General features: G+C 41.9%; 1 protein-coding gene across 3 annotated transcripts in view; it reads right to left on the bottom strand.

The window, feature by feature from the left end:
• Positions 1-6: 6 nt before the first annotated feature.
• PCDH19 (protocadherin 19) overlaps positions 7-4,341 on the bottom strand; it is a 118,437-nt gene continuing 114,102 nt past the window's right edge. For all 3 annotated transcript variants that reach the window (XM_017505877.2, XM_017505878.2, XM_017505879.2), the window contains one exon: positions 7-919. In XM_017505877.2, the coding sequence (XP_017361366.1) occupies positions 321-919 (599 nt within the window). In that variant the 3' untranslated portion in view covers positions 7-320. The remainder of the gene's footprint in view (positions 920-4,341) is intronic.

The raw sequence follows: 4,341 nt of genomic DNA, 5'->3' as shown, positions 1-4,341 counted from the left end.
ATAATTTTGACATAGAAAAATATATAAATTCAAACACTTAATACATAATACTTTTCACAACTGAATTTGTCTCTGTTTCCCCAACATCAAGGCCCCATGAACAACTCAAGCCAAAGCTAATTTGCTCCAACTGAACACCCCTGCTGCCTGTTGAAACAAGGGATTGTCACGGAATGATAAGTTACCTATAAACAATACATTTAGGGAAAGCTCTGAAATATAGCCACTTGAGAACGAACCATTGGTGAGCAATTAAAACAAGCAGGTCCTGCTTCTTCACTAGCCAGTGTGGTTTCTTTCTCTTCTTCCCGGAGACTGGTTTAGAGAACGATATCCTTCAGACGCTTCACACCAGGGGACTCTTTGTTGCGACCTTCCTTCAGAATGGGGTTGACCTCATGCATGACTTTCTCGCTGTCAGCTCCACGGGGCTCAGCTTCAGAGGGACGAGAAGGGCCATTGTTGACATTGTTGGCATACTGCTCCAGATCACGGGCCGGGGGAGCCAGCGCAATGGTGTAAGACACGGAAGGCTTGGTGGGTAGAGGGCTCTTGAGGTGGAGCGGGGAGGTGACAGGGCTAATCGCCTCACAGCCATTGCCTGCCTCCCGGATAACGCTGTTGACCTTGGGGCTGCAGATGGTCACATCGACAGTCCTCTTGCCTTTAAGGGTGGGCCTCTCCTCAGCCGGGTGGTTGCTGACATCTTTCCCAAAGGTTGCAAAAGTCCGTTTGGTGGGGCCGCAGTCGTCATAAGGCTCAACATCAGCAGCAGCAGCTTCAATGGACAGCGCAATGATGTTCCTCACATGCTCTGGGGACTTGGAACGGATGGGCATGGGATTCCGGGGCATCCAGCACCTGTCAGAGTGGCCAAGAATCCGGCATTCTTCCCGGCAATGAAATCCCTCATTCTGATCTGTTTGAACAAAAGAAAATACCAATTTCATCAGCTTTTCCCAGGAATCACTGTTACTCCCCAGTGTTCTGGTTTCTTAGATATCCACAGACCCCTCTGGGAAATGGCACTTTTAGATAGTCCTTTATTGCCTTTTGGGACAAGTATGAAGAACTGGATTATTAAAAGGCTGTAGATCTTCCCCTATGTACATCCCTTTTAAGGTTCCCACTACTGACAAAACTAAACAACTAAAGAGAAACACATTATGATGAAAATACATACATATTCTAAAGTTTATCCGGCACATCAAGGTGCTGAGAGTCAAGCATTTTTATCAACAACTCCTGCTAAAAATCACCTATGTTTGAAACTGGATTCAGGAGATGAGGGAGTGGAGGCAGGGAAGGGAAAGCAACAGTCAGTATATTTAAGAAGCCTTCACCATATTTTTGAACAACAGCACTGCCCAACACCCTTCCACCCTACCCATCACTGATACACAGTGCTTAATTTTAGATTGATATCCTACTCTCCATGAAAACCCAATCACACCCCTTCCTTTTGACCACCAGTCCCACCAGCCAGTCTCCTCACTATGCCACTTCCATGACTTTATTTGCCATCAGAAGGAATATACTGAGATCCCTTCTTTCCAGCTGACTCATAAGTTTCAATTGGCCCTATGTAAACATCAGTCACATGTTGAGCATCGTTAATTAGACCCAACTAGCCATCCTTCCTTATCTTTCTTATCTTCAGTTTTGTTGGAGAAATACTTCTTAAAATAAAGAAAATATTCATGGATTATTTTAATTGTATCCTGCAAGATCTCAGCAGTTACAATTCATAATTATTGGGGAGACATACATTTCTCTTTCCAGGTCAGGTTCACTAAGGGTTAAAGCTTCAATTTGGCTCTCAGAGAGGCTTACTACACAGGCTTTATCAAGCATGAACCCAGGGTTAACTTCTGCCTGTTACTGGAAAACTGTTAATCTCAATGTTTGTTTTATAGCCCTAGTTTTCCAGATCTAATTATATTTATGTTACATTCTTACAAGAGGATGACCTAGTAAAAATTTTCATCACATTGCATAATGCATCAAAATATGAGCAGCTTAACATTTACAAAAAATACATATATATACATATGTATATAAAATATACATACATATACATATATATGTGTGCATGTGTGTGTGTATATATGTGTGTGTGTGTATATATATATGTGTGTGTGTGTATATATATATATACTGTGACTGATTTTTTGCCAGGGGAAGACGTCTGCAATTCAGTCTTACCTGGCATCAATCTATATATAACACACCTTCCTTGTATACTTGTATTTCTATTTTGTTGGCATTTTTTGGTTGCTTCATTAAAGAGTAAATGGCATAACAAAGCAAGGAATTGCTATGCCTCATTCATCAAAAGTTCTTTGGTGAAGGGGAACAAGGAAGAGGGCTCAAGGAATAATGGTTGAATTGGCTGTACACTTCATTGTTTGGAGGAAAGATATTAGAAGCTTGTTAAATATCAAGGATCTAATCTAAGCTAAATCCAGATTTCAACACAATTCTGGGCATGGTCCCTGACCTCACTTAAGCTACTTAAAAACAAACTAAAGACAAGACCTCTTCAGTGTACCTGGACATAATTTGCCAATGGACCCTTTCAGCCCCCTTCCAGTGGCGAAATAAAACACTCAGAATTTTGCACAGTGGGAACCAAATAACAAGTGAACATCACAAACAGAGAAAGTGACTTCCACATAGATAGGACAATGTTTCATGCAAATTCCAGCACAATTCCACATCAGGCTGCATGGCCACTTCTGCAAAAATGAAAGGTCTATCAAAGCCCTTTCTCTGCCCCTTCCCTGCAAACTCTCTCAGTTGCCATCTGATGCCCTGTTATCATTCAACATACATATGTACCTGAGAGGCAGAAAATATGAAAGTAAGGGAAGCGTGTTGAGATGTACTTGAGAAGCACTTTGTGTAGACTAAACAGAATGAGTGGAAGAGTTAGTTGATCCACTTTTAATCAGTTTCCTCCAAATATAGTGCTTTCTCCAGGAGGTCCCAAGATCACTTTACTAGAACAGAAGTCACATCTTTAGGGTTTCCCAGTAAGCTGCTTTTGCCTCTTCGTCTCTACTGAGGCCTATCTGGTACCTTTTCAAATAATACCTCTAAAAAATTAGTAAGAGTGTTTCAGGGTAGAGAGAGTAAGCAGGTGCAAGTCGGGGGAAAGTTCAATAAATTATTTCAATTTCTACAAATCAGAGTAAAATTCCCTGGAAACCAACAAAAAATGATCAGAAAGCTGCAAGATATCTGTCCTTTTTGTCCCTAACTGAAATACATAAAAGCATAAAGACCTAACCTTAGGGCCCTGAAACCATGGACATGTGAGCAACTAAGAAACTCCCAGCCAGCCCTGAAACCACATGAGCAACTATGAAAAGAAAATCCCAGCCAGATTAAGACTGATATTGCAGGCCACTTGCTCACACTTTTAAAGCAGAACAGTAGTGAAGTACAATTGAGTAGAATCTACCCAATGTTCTCAACATGAAGCTTTTATTTATTTGACAGTTGTTTTTTCGTTTTTTTGTTTTTTTTAATTTTTTTTTAGATGAAGTCTTGCTCTGTTGTCACCCAGGCTGGAGTGCAGTGGCATGATCGCGGTTCACTGCAACCTCTGCCTCCCAAGTTCAAGGGATTCTCCTGCCTCAGCCACTCGAGTAACTGGGACTACAGGTATGCGCCACCCGCTCGGCTAATTTTTGTATTTTTAGTAGAGACGGGGTTTCACCATGTTAGCCAGGCTGGTCTCGAACTTCTGACCTCGTGATCTGCCTGCCTCAGCCTCCCAAAGTGCTGGGATTACAGGCGTGACCCACCATGCCTGGCCTTCTTTGAGTTTTTAATATGTAGTGACTGTCCTCTGATTTTGAGATTCAGTTTTTTTCAACACCATTCAATAGGAGAATGCCACCCATGTGCCACCCTGAATCCAAGTACAGTGCTCCTTCCCTATACTAGGCCACCTCAAATTAACTGCATGAGGAGACTTGGAACCCCAGAATACAGGGAGGGAGAATAGGGAGCCCAGAGGCAGACACCTCCAAGGTCTTATAAATATAGGAAGACAAGAGCAAGGAATTCAATCTTCTCTGAGACTTCTCTGCATAGGTAGTACTTGCCTTCAGCTTACACATTGTCTAAATGAAACAATCACTGTCTGGGAAAAGGGAAAAGTAGACTAACTCAGGACATACCCAAAAATGTAATCAGTCTAAGCCTCCCTACCAAGCTCATAGAGCCTTCTCCAGCTCCATATTAGCTGGAATCATATGCAGTTTTCTCAGATTACTTATGTAAACTTATATGCACTGCCATCACCTCATGCAAGTGAAGATGTGAATCTAA

Source organism: Cebus imitator, unplaced genomic scaffold, assembly GCF_001604975.1.
Source record: "Cebus imitator isolate Cc_AM_T3 unplaced genomic scaffold, Cebus_imitator-1.0 Scaffold343, whole genome shotgun sequence".
Lineage (NCBI taxonomy): Eukaryota > Metazoa > Chordata > Mammalia > Primates > Cebidae > Cebus > Cebus imitator.
The sequence above is the reverse complement of the archived record's forward strand: the minus strand, read 5'-3'. Positions and strand labels throughout refer to the sequence as shown.